Source organism: Pantherophis guttatus, chromosome 13 (assembly GCF_059756535.1).
Source record: "Pantherophis guttatus breed Tessera chromosome 13, ASM5975653v1, whole genome shotgun sequence".
In the NCBI taxonomy this organism is placed as follows: domain Eukaryota; kingdom Metazoa; phylum Chordata; class Lepidosauria; order Squamata; family Colubridae; genus Pantherophis; species Pantherophis guttatus.
The window spans coordinates 17,299,884-17,318,672 of record NC_142075.1 but is presented as its reverse complement, the minus strand read 5'-3'; the positions used below and the strand labels follow the sequence as shown (position 1 = coordinate 17,318,672).

Sequence of the window (18,789 nt, the reverse complement as noted above, 5' to 3'; positions counted from 1 at the left end):
CTAAAACATATGAAGAACGGTTGCAGGAACTGGGTATGTCTAATTTAATAAAAAGAAGGACTAGGGGAGACATGATAGTTTTCAAATGCAGTGTTTTTGCCTTGATTCAGAATATACCCCTGGTATATGCAAAATAAGGATATTGCAAAATCTCCAGTCCCACCCCACTCTGGGGCTAGCCAGAGGTGGTATTTGCCAGTTCTCCGAACTACTCAAAATTTCCTCTACCGGTTCTCCAGAACCTGTCAGAACCTGGTTTGGAATCATGAGCAGTGACTTTAAAAGGAATCAATTATTTTGGCTGAGTTGATTGAGGAGGAAATGCAGTACTGACCCAGTGATCCATTTCACGTGGAAGAATTACCCACATGTACAGAAAACACAACAAGAAGAAACCCTAACCCAAATCTTCGCGTTGCTATTCGCATAGCTCACACACCTGAACAGAGGTGAGGCTCTTTTCAATTTTAGACGGCTTACCCAGATGGCTAATCTTTAAGCCAGCTTTACTCAGATTGCCCAAGATATTTAAATAAATCATGAGCCTTCTTGCTTTTTATGCTTTTGCGTCGGATCCGATTGCCTAGCGCTTTAAAAAAAATGCGAAATGCTTTTGTTTTCTAAATGAAAAGCGGTAGATTGTTTTTTTATTAATAAATAAGCAAGCAAGCTGGAAAACCTGATTTTCCACTTGTTGATGCCAATGGGGGGACTAAAATAAGATTTCACACAAATCCGTTTCAGAGCGTGTTTACAAGAGTTTGGGTTCTGTTTGGTAGAGCAGATTCATCTTCGCCTTGCCTGCACCCTCTCTGTTTCATGTTAGTTCGCAAACCCTGCTGGCGTAAATGAGGGCACCGAGAGAAATCGAAAAGAAGGAAGCCACATGACATTTGTGAATAAACATTACTGACATGAAAACTACTTTGCATGGTAGCAGTGAGCTGGCACGGTTGGTTCCAGATGAAATGTTTCCTACATTTACTATGTACGCTTCATTATTTTCTTCTTACTCGAGAGCTCCACCTCTTGGAATTAAACATAACTTATGACCCCAAAATGCAGTACTAGATGCCAGGGCATCAAGATCATCTTATAAACACCATGAGTAATCTTGTAAAGAAATTGGAAAGAATAGTTTTTGTGTAGTCAAGTGTCACCCTGGATCCATTAATAGAACAGAATAACAGGGTTGGAAGGGACTTGGGAGGTCTTCCTGCTTAAGCAGGAGACTCTATACCATTTCAGACAAATGGTTGTCCAATCTCTTCTTAAAAAGCTCCAGTGATGGAGCACCCACAACTTCTGGAGGCAAGTTGTTCCACTGACTAATTGTGCTAACTGTCAGGAAATTTCTCCGTAGTTCTAAATTGCTTCTCTCCTTTCTACCCATTGCTTCTTGTCCTGTCCTCAGGTGCTTTGGAGAATAGCTTGACTCCCTCTTCTTTATGGCAGCCCCTCAAATATTGGAACACTGCTATCATGTCTCCCCTACTCAGTAGTGGGATTCAAATCTCGTCACTACCTGTTCACTCATGGGCACGTGCACGCTCACACACACACACGCTTCTGTACATGCGCAGAAGCTTCTGTACATGCGCAGAGACGTCCAGGCAGGTGGCCGGAACCTCCCACCACTACCGGTTTGCCCGATCCGGGGTGAACCGGTAGCAACCCACCACTGCCTCTACTCCTTCTTTTCATTAACTTGACATACCCAATTCCAGCAACCGTTCTTCATATGTTTTAGCCTCCAGTCTCCTAATCATCTTTCTTGCTCTTCTCTGCACTCTTTCCAGATTCTTAACATCTTTTTTATGTCGTGGTGAATAAAACTGGATGTAAAACTATTCCAAGTGTGATTTAACAAGGCATTATAAAGCAATACTAACACTTCATGTGATCTTTTATTCTATCACTTTGTTAATGCAGCCTAGGACTGCATTGGCATTTTTGGCAGCCAAACACACTGCTGGCTCATATTTAAGTAGATGTCTATTAGGACTCTCTTTTGCAAATATCTGTGTCAGGTGCAAGCAACCAGAAACACTTGTGAATAGACCGAAGCAGAAATTTTTATCATTAGTCACTTATGTTACAAGAATCTTGCCAGACTGACTGCGTTCCCTTAGGAACAATCAGATAGGGATTTGAGGATTCTGGAGGAAGTCAAGCTTATGCTGCTTTCTGCAATGCAAAGATTCTAAACTTGCCTCCCACTTAACGCCTCCCTCCAATGTAGCTGGAGATTCCACTGCAATCAGGTTCAAATTCATTTCATAACAGATAATTAATTATGCTGCTGCAGTGAAGGGAATTGAAACTAGTTAGTCATTGTGCCTCTCTTCTATGACTCCCCTAGGTAGGGTCAATAATGTGGTTCCTTTGCCTACAGGTGCCTCTAACGCAGGGGTGTCAAACTCGCGTCGTCACTGTGGTGTCATGTGACGTATCACGACTTTTTCCTCCTTTGCTAAACCGGGCGTGGGCGTGGCCAGCACCTGATGCATCCGGCCTGCGGGCTGGGAGTTTGACAGCCCTGCTCTAACGTGAGTGGTTGCTTGACAAGTTGGTCCATCTATGATCCACCTGCATGGCAAAATCGAGTTCACAGGTGAGATATTATTTAAGCTTCTCCAGTGAAAACTAAGTTGGAAATTATCCTAGAAAACACATTTCCCTGAATTTGTATTCTGTTGGAATGATTACAGAGGTATGTTTGGGGAATACCTTCGCCATTAGAGTTATCTTCTCACTGAAGGTGCCTGATCATGATTCTAGGAATATCAGATTTCCCTAGGACAGGGTTTCAAAACCACTTGTCCAAAGCTCACCCATGGTGCCTCCCAAGGCCATGGCTGTGGACATCTGGGCCAGTACTTCTGGGGAAGGTTTCAAGCTGCCCAAAGTAGCTGCAATACCAGCGGAAACACCAATCATCCCAAGGGCGTTGCCAAGCCGTGAAGTGCTTTGACTAGATAAGCCAGCGAGTGCCCCCACGCAGCAAAGACCAGAACCTAGGTACATCATCTGCAGAGGGAGAAAAGCAAAGCATGTAAGAGGGAAAGTTGGCATTGACCTCATGTATGTAGGTTTCACTTGCCATCCTATCTGTTCTGACCCAACCTTAGCAGAAACAAAAGACTCCTTGTCATGAAAAAACCCTCTTTATTTTCCTCTTGTGAATTAATGGCATTCACCCACCGAAAAGTCCAGGCAATAGTCCTTCAAGGAGTTAACTGTAGTAAGAGACCTTATCAGTTCCTTGTGATAATTGCAAGGCCCTGAGCTTCCAGCCAAAAGGCTGCAAATTAAATTCTGGCAAGCAGTCTTTGTGGCACGAAAGGCAATGAGCCAAAATCTTCAGAAATACGAACTGTTGTCTCCTACGACAACTATTCCCGTTTCCTTCTATTTATTCCCCAGCCAGGGAGGGACCATTCAGCATCCATGTGTGCTTTGCTTCCCGAGTCGACTCCTTGTCCTCCGTTGTTCTCCTCTCCTAACTGCTCTGCGCATATGTGCATCTGGAACAGGCTACAGCTGTTCTTCTTCCTCCTCACTCATATCAGCTTCCAAAGGCAGCTGCCTTTCCGGTGGCTGGGAAATGTTGGACAGCCCTGGTTCTATCTCTGTGTCTGATAAAGAGCATCCATCAGAGCCTTCCCCAGATTCCAGAACTGGCCCACGTTCCTCCCCAACCTCCTCATCGTCCAAGTCACAAGACTATCTCCCTGCACCAAACTATGAGCAAGTACAGGTAGTCCTCGACTTACGATCACAATTCAGCCCCAAATTTATCTTGTATTTGTTAAGTAGATTTTGCAACATTTTATGATCTTTTTTTGCCGTAGTTATTAAGTGGATCATTGCAGTTGTTAAATTTGTCCCACGCTTGTAAAGTGAATCTGCTTTTCCCATTGACTTTGCTTGTTAGAAGGTTGCAAAAGGGAATGACATGCCCCTTGGACACTGCAACTATCATAAATACATGGCCAGTTGCCAAGTGTCCGAAGTGTGGTCACGTGACCATGGGAATGCTGCAATAGTCATAAATGTGAACAAACACCATGAATCACTGGCAAGAAAATTAGGCAAAACTCACTTAACAACTCAATTGGGCTCAATTGTGGTCGTAAGTCAAAGACAAACTGTATCTCAATGCTTGCTTTGTCTCTAAATAAACATGCTTGCCTTTCCCCGTCTTTGCTCTTCAAAATCTTCCTGAGTAAACCTTCAAAATGTTATGCAAAGTAATAGTAATAGAGCTGGAAGGGGCCTTGGAGGTCTTCTAGTCCAACCCCTTGCTCGAGTAGGAAACCCTATACCATTTCAGACAAATGGCTGTCCAGTCTCTTCTTAAAAACCTCCAGTGATGGAGCAATCACAACTTCTGACTTCACTGGTTAATTGTGCTCACTATTAGGAAGTTGCTCCTTAATTCCAGGTTGCTTCGCTCCTTGATTAGTTTCCATCCCTTGTTTCTTGTCCTGCCCTCTGGTGCTTTGGAAAATAAGTTGAAACTTATTTATTTATTCATCCATCCATCCATCCATTCATTCATTCATTCATTCATTCATTCATTCATTCATTCATTCATTCATTTATTATAACTTGCATGTGAGTAAAGTGGAAAAATCATTTAGCTCTATCTGCTGGCAAAGGGTAGCTACAGATGAAGTAATTAGCTGTAAATTTAAGTGACCTAGTAAAACTTTAATTCTTGCTAGATTTATTCTGCCTCTCCTGCAGCAAGTTTTTTTTTTAAAGATTTTCATCATCATTCGGTGCACAGAAGAACTGCAGACCACTAGTTCAAATGCATTTTGAAAATACCAGCGCTGTGAGATCATCTCAGCCCATTTTTTATTCCTACTTTGATTTTTTTTTTAAAGGTTTTGATGCATAGAGCAAGATGCTTTGAAAACCTGGCATGACCGAGCATTTATATGTAACATGTGGTGCTTCTCTCTGGGTTTGATTAGCAAGGGCTACTTTTTCTTTAATCAGAATGGTCTTGTTCCTCACCCTCCTTAGATATTGAACTAAAAACTCTTGGGTGAATGTGTAAAGATAAAACAAGTCTCCGTCTCCTCCTCCTCTTCCTCCTCATCTTCAGTATCATTTTAGCCATTGTCTATCCACTGCAGAATGAAAGCCTCTTCCGCATGTTTCCGACCAATACGTTCTTGAGCTTTCTTTTACCAATAATAAAACAAGTCTACTTATTCATATATATGGTCAATTCTCCCACAGGGGAATGAAAGTGCACCTATTTGTCTCCCAGTGACCTCCCATTGAGTAGAATTCTGTGAGATCCTAAGGAGGAGAGAAGCAACCTAGAACCAGGGAGAAATTTCAACCAAACCATAAATTGGTGGAACGCCTTGCCTTCAGAAGTTGTGGGGTGCTTCATTATTGGAGGTTTTTAAGAAGAGATTGGACAACCATTTGTCTGAAATGGTGTAGGGTCTCCTGCTTGAGTAGGGGGTTGGACTTGAAGACCTCCAAGGTGCTTTCCAGGTCTGTTGTTATTCTGTTATTCGCTAGCCTCCCCCACCATAAACGTTGTCACATAAGTAGCCCAAGTTGTTGTTCCTTTGTGCATCTAGCATGAAATTAAGGGTGAAACTATTGGCTGGGGGCAAGGCAGGGAAGACTGCTTTTCTTTCTTGTTGTGTGCTGGAAGCAGAAATTGAGCACATTTGTGTACATAATTCAGAGACCACATGAACCTAATGATGTGTTGTTGTTTTTCATGACATTGCTTGAAAAATATGTGTCGCTGGTACTAACGAATCTTGAGAAGCATTTTCTCCAGAGAAGCTGTTCTTCAGTATCGATCTGTTAACTTGGTTCTGAACAAATAGGGCCTAAAAACCAGCCCAGATTTCTGACCTGCTCAATACTGTATCCACCGAGAAGAGATGCACCATATCCACCAACAAAGACTGTTCCGGGGAGAAGATAGAGGTAGTTGAATTCAGGTGGATCTGTTGGACGTTTAAACATATCCAGCATCCTCTGGGTAATTAGAAAGCCACCTGTTTGGAGGGGAAATGCAAATGGTTAAGATGAAGCAGAAGGATGAAACAAAGAATTAATTTATACTGGGAAATTAATTAATTAATTTTATTTATATTCTGCCTTTATTATTTTTACAAAGTAACTCCAGGTGACTAACATGAATCAACACCTCAAATGTGAGGTGAGTTGGACTAAGAGAGAGTGATTGGCACAAGGTCACCCAGCTGGCTTTCATGGCAAAGGCGGGACTAGAACTCAACATCTGCTGGTGATTGGCCCAACATCATCAATCAGCTTTCATAGCAAAGGCGGGACTAGAACTCAACATCTGCTGGTGATTGGCCCAACATCACTCAATCAGTTTTCATGGCTAAAGCAAGACTAGAACTCACAGTCTCCCACCTCCTAGCCTAGTGCCTTAACCACCAGCCCAAACTGGCAAATGTGGGCTAGAAATCAATCCTGTGGGTTCCTAAGAGGATGTCCATGGATACTAAGGGAGATGGTAGTATGGGTAGCCATGGCCAGAGCAAATATAAATATTTATTCTAAATAGCAATAGCAACGGACTTATATACTGCTTCATAGTGCTTTACAGACCCCCCTCTAAGCGGTTTATAAAGTCAGTATATTGCCCCGAACAATCTGGATCCTCATTTTTCCGACTTCAGAAGGATGGATGGCTGAGTCAACCTTGAGCCGGTCAGGATCGTACACCTGGCTATGGGCAGAGTTCACTTGCAATATTACATTCTAACTAACTATGCCATCACGGTGGATATGCACTTTGTGAATTTGTACCTGCAATATTGACTGAGGAAACAAAGGCAGCCAGTAAAGCTAATGTCTGAGGCATACTGGAAGGTAAGTAAGATCCTCCCATCAACACCAAGCCGCCCACAGCAGTGAGTCCTAAGAGAAACAAAAATTGAAGAACCTGTTGTGACAATGTGAAGGGATGACGAGTTTGCAATTCCTGCTCAAAAACCTTCTGTCATATAGCAGATGTTTCCTGTTGTGGTTGAACATGCTTGATTACTCATACTGTCAACAGCTCTCAACTCATCTTCCGAACTAGTTGACTAGAGGCATTTCGTTGGAAAATGTTGGATTCCAATGAAAAGAACGTTGCTACCCAAGCTACACAAAGTGCTAAAGCCACAGTGCTTCTTCGTTATCTCTAACATTTGGCATTGGCAAGGAGAATTTTTTTTTAAAAAAAACGAAGCAAATCTCAAATACAGGTAACAGAATAAAAGAAATGGAAGGGAACTTGGAGGTCTTCTAGTCCAACCCCCTACTCAAGCAGGAGACCCTATACCCATGATGGTGAACCTATGGCACATGTGCCCAAGGTGGGCACATGCACCGTCACCAGTTGCTCTTCTGGTTCCGTCATGTGCATGCGCACCGGACAGCTGTTCTCTTCCAGGTTCTGATGCTCTGGCGTGCATGAGCACTCGGTGCCGAAAAGGTTAACCATCACTACCCTATACCATTCTGTAGAAATAGCTGTCTAATATTTTTAAAAACCTCCAGCAATGGAGCAGCCACAACTTCTAACATTCCACTGATGAATTGTTCTCACAGTCAGGATATTAATTCTTTTCCTGCCCGTTGATCTTTTAATATTTAAATATTTAAATGTTTAATGTTAATATTTTACATTCAACATTACAGTTATTTCAGCTTTATTTTTCCAGCATCTGCTAAGTTTAGTTCAAAATCTGGTTTCACACTTTTATGCTAAGCCATGTCTTCAGTTAATCAGGATTTATTGAATAAACCATAATTGTTTACACAACTTCTAAAAATCTAAGCCAGGTTTGCAAACTATAACAACTAAGGCAAAATCAAGCAACTTCCCTTATCAATTATTACAAAATGTAATTAACTAAGTCTAAGAACTCTAGGTTTTATGAAAATGGTAACATGGCAAAATTTATACTGGTTATGGTAAATTTTCAATCACTAAAATCATGGTGGGATTGTGTGAGACAACATGGACAGAAAAATAATCATCAAAATCTTTAACGATCAACAACTCTCACAAGAATGAAGCAAACTCAATTGTGAGATGCCCTGAAATGTCCTTCAAAGACTTGGTAATGTAAAGAAACTTATTGATGTTGGAACATAAGGGCTACCTTCAAACAACCTACAGATAAGAGAGATTCAATGGCAGAGAACTCACTGCAGCTAGAAAAGAAGAAAGATATGGATAAGTGGCCCTTCTTGGCTGATAGATCTTTAAGGGGAAAGGAACTTGGTTTTCATTTTATTCACAAAGCTCGTCTAGGATCATTATTGCACCAAGTATTAAAACAGAAAACTAGCAAAGCAAAGGTTGGACATACCAGAAATTGCATTGGTCACTGACATCAGAGGTGAATGAAGAGCAGGTGTAACACCCCAAACAGTGTGGTAGCCCACAATTCCAGCAAGCCCAAAAGTTGTCACCATTTGGGTAAAGGCAGAATTGGGGGAGATGAGGCCCAGTCCTAAAACTGATGTCAGACCTAAAGAAAAGAGCAAGCATTTAGGATTCTTAAAGCATTTCCCCCCCAAAAAAAGATGCCACTGGTTAAGGGTCCAACTCTGTTTTGGGTTCGCAATAAAACAGACATTAGGGGAAAAAAGGATATGAAGACTTTATGGATGTAATTCGCATTCCTTCTTCCCCCCCCACCCCCCAGTGTTGACTTGTCTGGTTAAAATTCACTTTGCCAACTTGCCTGTGCCAAAATGCTTTGGCCTCCGGATGTGGAAATGCCAAGAAATAACATTTTAGACATGTCAAAAATGTTGTTTGAACAAACCTTCAAGGGACAATGTCCCAAGAATTACAAAATGAAAAACGGCTCCAATGTTCCCATTGATTTTGTTACTAGCTTTGGAGGAAAAGGCTTCTATTGTAGCATCTGAAAAAGGTTAAAGGAGGCAGACCACACAGGAATTTCAACAACATCCAATGAGAACAAGCTGTAGTTACCTTCTCCGGGTCCTATATATCAGCCTTCTCCAAAGGGGCAACTTCCAGATGCATTTCACTATAGTGCTTGGGTTTTCCAGCTGCTATCGGACCTGTAGTCCAACATCTGGAGTAGGTGTGGGCAACTATGACTTTATGACCTGTGGACTTCAACTCCCAGAATTCCTGAATCAGCATGAGGTTGACTGCCCTGTATTAATCTTTGATACAATACAACCCTAATCTGGTGAACCAACCAGATTTTTTTCCTTTTAATTGTAATTAATTTGCAAATTTGGAGATGTGAACCTTTGTGCTTCTCCAAAGAGAATAACTGAATTGATAGACATACAATAACTGTATGGGAATTATGCAAATTAGCAGTGTCCCATTCATTTAAATTAAACCCAGTGTTGTCTTTCCTTTCCTTACTCCTTTATCCTGGACTATTCAGTCTAGGTTGGACTATTCACATATAAAACTGACCACTCGGACTCATAATCCATGAATGCTGAGGAAATTCTACATGTAAATCAATTCAATACCAAGAAAAAATATTTTAAAATTTTAATTGGATGGCAAAGCGCAGGTGAGGCGGAGGGTCACCTTGTAGAGGAGATGGACAGCATAAAAATTTAATGACTAAATAAGTAAATATAAATAAATAAATATGTACAGATAAAATATGGATAATTAAATGTCCATATCTTTGTTCTGCAAAACCAATTTATTAAGATAGATAGATGAAAGGTAGATAGATAGATAGATAGATAGATAGATAGATAGATAGATAGATAGATAGATAGATAGATAGATGGATAAGAGAGATAGAGGATGGATGGATGGATGGATGGATGGATGGATGGATGGATAGATAGATGATAGATAGATAGATAGATAGATAGATAATAGTCTATCCAATTATAGTCTCTCTATATATATCTATATCTATCTATCTATCTATCTATCTATCTATCTATCTATACAATTTAACCTTAATTCATTTAGATGGTATAATTAGCCTTTTGCAAGTATCATAAAGTTTTTGCTTTTCCATAGCCTAATTGCCAGGAATTTTCAACATTCTAAAGGCATGACCACTCCGTTCTTAAAACAGGGTTTTCTTTCCCGTTCTCAGAAAAGAATGTACCAGAACTGTGCTCAAACATATGGTTGGAATAATACCTTTTACAGCTTCCACTGAAGCATTTTGCTGTCCACTCCCTCATTCCTCGAAGCTGATTTTTTTTTTTTAAAGTAAGGCAACCTGACTCAGATAAAAGAAAATTACTGAACAGGAAGGCATTAAAAATTGGCCTGAACTGCTGGTGCATTCTGCAGGAAAAAAAAATATATGGCAGCAAAGATAAATACGTACCACACAGAATGTTTATTCAGGACATCTCTAAGGAGGTCACAAACCAGTGCTTTACCTTCCTCCCCCGCCCAAAACCACTGCATTTTTTCCCATATTTTTTTGTTCAATTTTATTTAACTAGGAGGCCACAGAAGTGAGTGAATGTCCTGTCTTTCGTTAGACTCTCTTCAAATGAGTAGCAATTTCTCTTTTTCCCACTTTCATTAATCCCAAAGGTATTATAATAGCCTCCAAAGGGCTTTCTCTGATTAAGAAGTGTGGGTTAGCTACAGGGATTGGAAAGATCTGTCAGAGAAATCAACAGCCTTGGAACTAGCTTTCTGTATCACTTCCATCCACTAATCAAATCAGTTCAAGACTATCCTTAAGAGAAAATTAAAATAATATCTAAACTTTGGTGTCAAAAAGTAGAAAAAAACAGGCGCCTCTTTCCTCGGTTGAGAACACTTTTGATAAACTGCAAAGCAGATTTCCACGTAGCATGACCCTTGGGTATCTACGAGACCGCCTTCTGCCACCGATAGCCTCCCATCGATCGGTATGCTCCCACAGAGAGGGGCTCCTCCGGGTGCTGTCGGCTAGGCAATGTTGGCTGACAACCCTAGGGGGAGAGCATTCTCTGTGGGGGCCCCTACCCTCTGGAATGAGCTGCCCCCGGAGATTCGTAGGATTCCCGACCTGCGTACCTTTCGTTGCGCCCTTAAAACATTATTATTCCAACAAGCAGGGCTGGCCTAAATAATAATAAGGTTTAGCCAGGTCATCTCCCACAGATTGTACAAGTAGTCCTCAATTTTCCGATCACAATTGAGCCCAAAATTTCTGTTGTTAAGCGAGACATTTGTTAAGCGACTCTTACTCCATTTTTACAACTTTTCTTGCCATACTTGTTAAGTGAATCACTGCAGTTGATAAGTTAGTAACCTGGTCGTTAAGTGAATCTGGCTTCCCTATTGACTTTGTCAGAAGGTCGCAAAAGGGGATCACATGACTTTGGGACACAACAACGGTCATAAATATGAAGCAGTTGCCAAGTATCTGATCATGGGGATGCTGCAAAGGTCTTAGCTGAGGAAAAACAGTCATCAGTCACATTTTTCAGTGCCCTTGAACTTTGCATGGTCACTAAATGAACTGTTGTAAATCGAGGACTACCTGTATTAGCAAATCTCTTAATGCGTATCACAATGAACTTTGAAAGAGGAATTCATACTTTAGAGAGAGAAAAAGAGAGAGAGAGGGAGAGGGAGAGGGAGAGGGAGAGGGAGAGAGAGAATGAATGAATTTAACATTTAGAAATACCTGTTGTATATACTCCAGCTGAGGTCATTGTTTTTCTAAAGGGTGAAACGGCTGCTTGTTTTTCTGCTTCTAGTTCTTGAACGGACTTCTGCTTAACTGGAGCAGCAGGTGGTAAAGTTTTAGGTAAAGGTGCTGGAAAAATCGTTCTCCCTTCCTGTAGCAGAGACATTAGGATGAGTCCTTAAAAATAATCTATGGAAAGTCACAAATCTTATTGCGAGGCTGTTAGAAGAACAATCTAGACAGATTGAGTCTAGATGGGTCAAAAGCTAAAATTTAGCCCAAAGCATCCCTTTGCTGACTCAGAGAACGTGGTTCTGATCTCTACCATCAGCTGAAGTTGCTTCAGGTCTTTACAATTAATCTTCTATATGTTGCTTGATTTCAACTGATCCACTTCAGTTGATTTGGAATTGGAGGGAAAAACAGTATGTAGACCAGGGGTGAAATCCAGCAGGTTCTGGAGAACCTGTAGCGAAAATTTTGAGTAGTTCGGAGAACTGGTAAAAACCGCCTCTGGCTGGTCTCAGAGTGGGGTGGGAATGGAGATTTTGCAATATCCTTCCCCCAGGAGTGGGGAGGGAATGGAGATTTTGCAGTATCCTTCCCCTGCCATGCCCACAAAGCCACGCCCACAGAACCAGTAGTAAAAAAATTTGAATTTCACCACTGGTGTAGACAATGTGTAAACTACTAATTTACAAAGGCTTGCGACGGGGCTAAAATGTAGTCTGAGTGCATATACAAGCTAGGTCCGTGATGGCGAACCTATGGCACGCGTGCCACAGGTGCCACGCAGCACCCTCTCGGTGGGCATGCGAGCCGTCACCTCAGTTCAGCTTTGCTGCGCATATGCGTGTGCCTCCCACCAGTCAGCTGGTTGTTGGGTCTCTGACGCTCATGCGTGGGGACGGGGCACGTCCCGGGGGGCATGTGTGCGTGTGGTGGGCCATGTGTGCATGCGGAGGGGATGCGTGCGGGGCAGGAGGTGCATGCGCATTGCATTTTGGGGGGTTCAGGCACGTGTGCACACATTTGCTCGGTCCAGAAAAGGTTAGCCATCACTGAGCTAGGTCTATAATTATATAAATGTGTGTGTGATATTTAAAGCAAACTGAAAGAAGATGGAAACAAGATGGAAGATGGAAGAAGATTGGAAGAAGATCTGATGCTCTAGTGGAGGAAACCAAACTCCATGTTTCGATGTCAGTTGCAAAGCTAATTTCCAGACAAAAGTCAAGCAGAAACAACTGCAATTTCTCTTAAAAGATCCCAATTCTGTCTTCCATTACGATGTTTTGCATGCCTCTGTTAAACCGTTCATTAAGGAATTTTAGGAGAAGGGGGGAAAAGTAATAATAACTCACCTTCATGACCATAGTCCCTCTTATGACATGATCAATCGTCCCATAATCAAAATCATCTTTTGGCTCAAAGTAAAAGTATTCCTTGCTGGGGGAAATAGCTTTTAATAGCTTCAAGATGTTGTTTGAGTAAAGGCTACTGGCCTGGGTAGCCATTCGGCTTGGCAAATCCGTATAACCAATGTGCACCACGCCCTGAGAGTTGGAAAAGCAATGAACAAGACCCTTAAAAACATCTTTTTCATGTATTGCCTTGATACGACTTTTAGGAGTTTTGACTTGATGTGTCCTTTATAACTGATGGTAAATCAGATCTCTGCTGACACTTTATTTTGCCAAGTTAAGGGCAAAATTACTTCTTACTTTTTACATGAACAGCTTGCTCTTACTCTTGAAGGAGGTGGGTGGGTGGGGGGAAGTTTTTTCTTTTTGACTTCGAGCCAATGGCAGAGCAAACCAGGAGGCCTTTGTGGGGGGGGAGCTGTTCCATGGCCATATGGTGCTTATTTCAAGAGTTAAGAAATCAAAACATGCTTTAAAAGTCTGAAAACACCTCTTGGACTTCTGATGCTCTTATCATAGTTAAACACTGTGCTTCCCAGATTAACTGCACTCCAATTAAACTCTGAGAAGTAAAAGGAGGGGGCTAGATAACCTGGCCATGCTATTTGCTCAGTGGTGTGGGGAGAAGGAAGAAATAATATCCCTTTGCAATTGTTTCAACAAATTAAACCTTGAGCAGAACAGAATAACAGGGTTGGGACGGACGTTAGAGGTCTTGTAGTACAACCCCTACTCAGGTAGGAAACCCTACACTATTTCAGACAAGTGGTTGTCCAACTCTTGTTAAAAATCTCCAGTGATGGGAGAACCCACAACTTCTGGAGGCAAGTCGTTCCACTGATTAATTGTTCTAATTGTCAGGAAATTTCTCCTTAGTTTTAGTTCGCTTCTCTCTCTGATTGGTTTCCATCCATTGCTTCTTCTCCTGCCTTCAGTTATAACCCTAAATTCTGAGGGAACTTTACCATTGCAAATGGTGCCCCTTAAAGGCACCGCAAATTCAGTTAACTGTACCTGTCACTCAGGGGTGGGCTTCACAAATTTTAGCAAGGGGTTCTCTGCCCGGTCGCTGGGTGGGTGTGGCCATGGTGGGTGTGGCCTAGTTGGCCTCCTGCACCACGGGGGAGGGGGGCATTTTTGCCCTCCCTGGACTCCGTAGGCTTTCCTTGAGTCTCCAGGAGGGCGAAAACAGCCTCCCCAGGCTCCGGAGGCCCCCCTGGAGGCCGGAAACAAGCTAGGTCACTGTAGTGCAGAAGAGTTTCATAATTTAGTTGCACTAATGCTCGTAAATACAAAGCTTCTGTAAAGGCCATAGGTTTCTAGGACAGCCGTAGTTCTTTGAACTATAGTTTGTTGAGTAAGCCAAAAATGTCTGATTTTAGGAATATCTTAAATCATAAAGCTGTGACAAGATAGTTTTTGTTGCCTGGGAGCTGCATAATTTCATTTCAAGGGATGTCCTTCCTGGGCTAGGATAATGCATAGTGGGTTCAGCCCATGTCTGATCTTTTTCAAAACCCAGACCTTAAGATGCTTAGTGTAGCTAAGAAGATCTACGTGTGATGTTCTGCTGCTTTGGAGAAGAGCAAAATAATATCTCTGTCAAGGGGACAAAATATTTCAAACAGACTCTCCTGTGCAAACCTTATGCATGTGAAGTTCTCCAGGGTGGGTGGTCTCTACATTGCCGCCAGCCTCTGCAGCAAGATCTACTATTACGGAACCATCTCTCATGGATTCCACCATAGGCTTGGTGATCAAGATTGGAGCTTTTTTCCCTGTTACAAATGGAAAGAACAGAAATGAAAGATGGGAACTCAATGTTTCTTAAAAAAAAAAAAAAGCTTGAGCAGATGCCAACAAAACCTCAGGATTATCTGGATTATACTTGCAAGGGTCAGTTTAGGCTCAACAATTCCTACCTATTTCTATAATTCATTGAGATGGCAACTAGCAGTAGGACTACCACTGTCTGCTGAATCTCCAAAACTCTGCAGGGTGTATATCTCAAGATCAGGAAAATAAAACCCACACAATCATTACATTTTCTATCTATTTGCAGAGCCTTCACAAAATAACAGATCTGGCTTGCTTGACACTCATGACAAGATAAGAAACCAAATGTTGGGCTTTTTTATTAGAAGCATAGACTGCTAAGATCTCTGACCAGGTAGTCCTCAACTTATAACTGCAATTGAGCCCAAAAGGGTTAAAGTGAAACAGTTGTTAAGTGAGTTTTGCCCCATTTTATGATCTTTCTTGCCACAGTTGTTAAGTGAATCACTGCAGCTGTTAAGCAAGTAACACGGTTAAGTGTTCTGCCCCAGCAACGGACCCCAAAGAACGCAGCACACACAAAGTCTGTACAAATCTTAGTTTACTGAAATAAAATCAGTATGTTTTTTCAAACAAAGGCTGTTAATTAAACTTTCTTAATAGCCTGCAAGAATCCAAAGAATAAATAATCTTAATCTTACTATGGTTGGCAGAAAGCCCAGAAGCAATTTACAAAGAACAATGATCAAGGCACGAAAAAGAGTGAACAAGTTGTTCCCTGCAAATTGCTTCAGTCGGCATTCCTCCTTAAATAGGCTAAGGGAATGGCCAATTAGCCCCAAGACTTACTCTCGAGGAGACCTCCTCCTGAGGAGCCACTCCTGCCTTTTGGCAGCTCTGCGCGCCCGTGCATCAAGAAGAGGCTCCTCCTCTTCGTTCTCTTCACCTAAGGAAGCTTCTGGAGGTTCTGAAGGCCCTGGCTGAATCCCCGCCTCTGGCACCACATCTTCTCCAGCCTCATTGTCCGATTCAAGTGCCAGCTGCACAGGCTGCTGGCACAGCACCACACCAGCCTCCTTGCTGTCCGAATCAGCCACCAGCCGCACAGGCCATGTACGGGCCACAACATTAAGTGAATCTGGCTTCCCCATTGACTTTGCTTGTCAGAAGGTCGCAAATGGGGATCACATGACACTGCAACCATCATAAATACGAAACAGGTTGCTAGGCATCCGAATTTTAATCATGTGACAATGGGGAGAGCTTGTAAGAGTTGTTAACCGTGGGAAAACGGTCACAAGTCATAAATTTTAGCGCGATTGTAAGTCAGGGAATATCTGTAACGGTGATAAAATTGTACGGTACCTGGAATAAGAGCTGTGCTAATAACAATGTCCACCTCTTTGCACTGTTTAGCAAAGAGGGCCATTTCTGCCTCTATGAACTCTTTCGACATTTCTTTCGCGTAACCTCCAACACCTTCTCCCGTTTCTGCAACGCTGACTTCTAAAGGTTCTGCGCCGAGGGATTTGAACTGCTCCAAAGCTGCAGGGCTGGAAGCAAGGAGAATTTCACAGTAATCACTAGCTTGGATACTTTTCAGAGCGAAGATCAAGAGCATATAACTGCTTTTCAGTCCAAGCATCACATTCTGACCTTTGAGTAACGTGCTAGCAGATGCTCTGTAAAATTCCTTGAATTTGCAATGGGTAGTTGGTTTTCAGCTAGCATTATTATTATTGCTACTTTTAGTTTATATCCCACTGCTCCTTCTCCCAGAGGACTGTCTGGAAGGCTCACAACATACAAATAAGAGTAAGCAAAACTAATGTGCATTAAAGTAGACACATATTTGAAAATTCATAATCAACGCTAGATTCAACCCTGTTAAAGTCGGATGGTTCATTCTAGGCAACGAGTTAATGAGGGCAGAAAAATATACTTTTCGATGTCCTTTTAGGATTTGTATCCTGTTTTTCTTTACAACAGAAGCAGGCTGAGGACTCATGGAGTTACTCTACCGGGTATCGAATCCTCTAACAATGGCTCCCATTGATTTCGCTGCTCCAGCCGCAGCCAAGCCAGCCACCCCTCCACCAATGATCAGCATCTAGGAAGGAAAACAAAAGAAGTCACAATTGGGCTTGTTAATGTATTTATAATAGACCAGAATAAAACATTTCTATTAATCGATGCATCATATACAATGTGACTTTATAGGAAGGGAGGGAGGGAGGGATAGATAGATAGATAAGACAGATAGATAGATAGATAGATAGATAGATAGATAGATAGATAGATAGATAGATAGATAGATAGACAGATATAAACAGAAGATAGATAGAAAGACAGACAGAGATAGATAGATAGATAGATAGATAGATAGATAGATAGACAGACAGACAGACAGACAGACAGACAGACAGACAGACAGACATAGACAGAAGATAGATAGACAGACAGAGATAGACAGACAGACAGACAGACAGACAGAAAGACAGACATAAGAGGGAAGGGAAGGAAAGGGAAGGGAAGGGAAGGAAAGGGAAGGGAAGGGAAGGGAAGGGAAGGGAAGCTATAAAAGCTGTCTTCTTTAGGAGATGAAATGGCTTTCTTCAAGATGTCTTTGAATTCATTTCAAAAGGTAGTAATGGTGTTTCAGAAAACCATGTCATGAACCCTACCTTTGCAGGAGGTACTTTTCCTGCAGCAGTGATTTGCCCAGTAAAAAACCTTCCAAAGTGATTGGCTGCGAGAACAACAGCTTTGTACCTAGGAAAAAGAAAAAGGACGAAAGAGAAAAAACATTGGAACTGCTAACACAGCAGGCATTTGAAATAAATAACAACAGACTCAATTAACTAATACCCTGTTTCCCCCAAAATAAGACCTTCCCTGATAATAAACCCAATCTGGCTTTTGAGCCGCATGGCAATAAGGCCAAGCGCTTATTTCAGGGTTCAAAAAAATATAAGACAGGGTCTTATTTTCAGGGAAACACGGTAGACAAAAAAAATATAGGACTGTTTAGACCAGCCATGGCAACCAAATATCTCCAACAAATAAATAATCTGTCAGTAAAACAAAAAAACAAAAATTGCCTTTATTTGTTAGCTAAGAAGGCATAGATGGATATTGTTGTCATCATCATCATCATCATCACCACCATGCCCTCACAGTTCATACCATTGCTTGTTACACCCCAATAAATGCCTAATCCAAGGACATTTCTTATGTTGTAAGCCGCCCAGAGTCGCCTCAAATTGCGAGATGAGCGGCATACAAATTTAATAAATTTATTTATTTATTATTTACTTATTTATTAAATGTATTTGCCGCCGAACTCGCAGTCATGCGACTCTGAGTGGCTTACAATAAAACAACACTATAAAAGATTAGGACAGTGAGATAATAAATACATGAAAATTAAGAAATAGCTAAGGTAGCAAAAGGTATGCAACACAAGAGTGCAGGTGGGATCTTCTAATCCAGAAACCTGACCATAGTAAATGTTTTCTCCACTTCTCAAATTACATTATGTTCATTGGGGAGAATGTTTGTCTCCCAGTTTGTCATAGTAGATTTTTTTTTCCAGTAAAAGGATCTTTTTGTTTAGTTGTGGTGCTGATTCCTACATTCTTAGGCTGAGCATCCCGTTCCTTAATTTTTGTTTTCGGAACATTTGTTTGAGCCATTATTGCGTACCTGGCTCTATTTTGGTTAGTGGATCCTGATGTTCCAAGAGAAAAATGAAGTGGATTTATTTTGTGGCTTAAAAGGTCTGCAAAGCATTTTGGAAAGATTCAAGACCAGCTTGTGTTAGATGGCCCCCTTCCTTCCTTCCTTCCTTTCTTCCTTCCTTCCTTCCTTCCTTCCTTCCTCCCTCCCTCCCTCCCTCCCTCCCTCCC

General features: G+C 41.7%; 1 protein-coding gene across 1 annotated transcript in view; it reads right to left on the bottom strand.

The window, feature by feature from the left end:
- Positions 1-18,789, bottom strand: part of LOC117675734 (NAD(P) transhydrogenase, mitochondrial-like) — a 45,253-nt gene that overhangs the window by 9,697 nt on the left and 16,767 nt on the right. The window contains exons 5-14 of the mRNA XM_034434680.3: positions 17,566-17,653; positions 16,903-16,991; positions 16,247-16,434; positions 14,750-14,883; positions 13,046-13,237; positions 11,679-11,832; positions 8,385-8,546; positions 6,829-6,939; positions 5,899-6,044; positions 2,835-3,030 (exon numbers count right to left, since the gene is read on the bottom strand). Of these exons, the coding sequence (XP_034290571.2) occupies positions 2,835-3,030; positions 5,899-6,044; positions 6,829-6,939; positions 8,385-8,546; positions 11,679-11,832; positions 13,046-13,237; positions 14,750-14,883; positions 16,247-16,434; positions 16,903-16,991; positions 17,566-17,653 (1,460 nt within the window). The remainder of the gene's footprint in view (positions 1-2,834; positions 3,031-5,898; positions 6,045-6,828; positions 6,940-8,384; positions 8,547-11,678; positions 11,833-13,045; positions 13,238-14,749; positions 14,884-16,246; positions 16,435-16,902; positions 16,992-17,565; positions 17,654-18,789) is intronic.